This window comes from Hipposideros armiger, unplaced genomic scaffold, assembly GCF_001890085.2.
Source record: "Hipposideros armiger isolate ML-2016 unplaced genomic scaffold, ASM189008v1 scaffold_498, whole genome shotgun sequence".
Lineage (NCBI taxonomy): Eukaryota > Metazoa > Chordata > Mammalia > Chiroptera > Hipposideridae > Hipposideros > Hipposideros armiger.
The window spans coordinates 443,160-444,596 of record NW_017731848.1 but is presented as its reverse complement, the minus strand read 5'-3'; the positions used below and the strand labels follow the sequence as shown (position 1 = coordinate 444,596).

The 1,437-nt window shown below is 40.6% G+C and overlaps 1 protein-coding gene across 1 annotated transcript in view; it reads right to left on the bottom strand.

Moving 5' to 3' along the window:
- ETFDH (electron transfer flavoprotein dehydrogenase) overlaps positions 1-1,437 on the bottom strand; it is a 40,851-nt gene that overhangs the window by 12,025 nt on the left and 27,389 nt on the right. The window contains exons 11-12 of the mRNA XM_019667497.1: positions 953-997; positions 56-248 (exon numbers count right to left, since the gene is read on the bottom strand). Coding sequence (XP_019523042.1) covers positions 79-248; positions 953-997 — 215 coding nt within the window. The 3' untranslated portion in view covers positions 56-78. The remainder of the gene's footprint in view (positions 1-55; positions 249-952; positions 998-1,437) is intronic.

Sequence of the window (1,437 nt, the reverse complement as noted above, 5' to 3'; positions counted from 1 at the left end):
AACATTTTAAAGTTAGCTTACCATACATTTTAAAGAAGGTGGGTATCAAACTTGCCTGCAAATGAAATCAGTTGCATTTTACATTCCATTGTAAGCAGGTCCTCCACCACCTTCGGGTACCACCCAGTTAATATTCTGACTTGGATCTTTAATATCACATGTTTTACAATGCACGCAGTTCTGAGCATTTATCTGTAACCGAAATCCATCACCTTGTTCCAAAGGGACAAATTCATAAACTCCTGTAGGGAGAAATCAGTAATATTGTGAAATACCTAACGTTAACTTTAAAATTAAAAAAAAAAAACCAAAATGAAGACCTGGAAACTACCTACAGAAACCTGAAAGGCTGGTTTTCTGAATGTTTACCCATAGAGAACATTACAAAGATCTCGTGTGCTATTGCTATTAGCATAAATTAAATACAGACAAAAGCAAAAGGTACAGCACTATTTGGCTGAATCATACTAACACGGGAACTCAATGTTGAGCAGTTTTTGAGGCGTGTGCGCGCGCGCACGCAGGCACTGTAACTGAAAACAAATGAGGTCTAGTCCTTACCCTCAGTTTATAACCCAGTGTGATGACAAATTATTAAGAAATCAGTCAAAAGACAGACTCCTTGCCCTCAAAAAGCTTACATTTTAGTCCCAGAATGAACTTGTTTTTACATATCTGAATACTATTTTTTTTTTTAAGATTTTTTTTTTTTTTAATTGGGGAATCCAGGGAAGGGCAACAGACAAGTTGCTGTTTTGTTCTTCAGTCTAGTTGAGGAGGACGTTGCTTCACTGGCCCAAGATGGCACCATTATTGCGCTCTTCCTGGGCAAGGCAGATCAGTCGCCGGCTTCTGGACGGCCACTCATGGTGGCTGCTGGCTGCCGGCTACTTATGGTAGCTTATGGCAACCCACTGCAGCAGGGACTGCAGCCTATACCATCACTGGCTACCCACAGCAGCCCAGCTCCAGGTCGAGCTGTTGTTCAGCATCTTAGCTGTAGAGGGCAGTGAAACTGGCTCTCATATGTGGGATCCGAACCGGGGTCCCTGGCATCCCAAGCCAGCTCTTAACCAACGCGCCACTCGGCCGGCCCTGAATACTATTTTAATATCATTTGAGATCCAGTTATTATTTTATAATTCTAGCTGGAAACTCAGCATTAGAAGTTACAGTAATCATGATGAATTTAAAGTGTGGGAATATTTCCTTGAGCGCAATGTGTCTACAGCCTACTATGTTAGCATCTACACACATACAGTATGTTTGTGTGTGAGCAGCCATGGTGATTTTTTTAAAAGTCATGAACATGTAAAGTATTATTCTTTGGTGTTCCAAAATCCTTACCTTGGTCTGAAGGTAGACACACACAAAAGCTTTTTTTGAGAAACGTCATCTGAATTGGGCTTAACAAAAAAAAATTCCTATTTTAACATT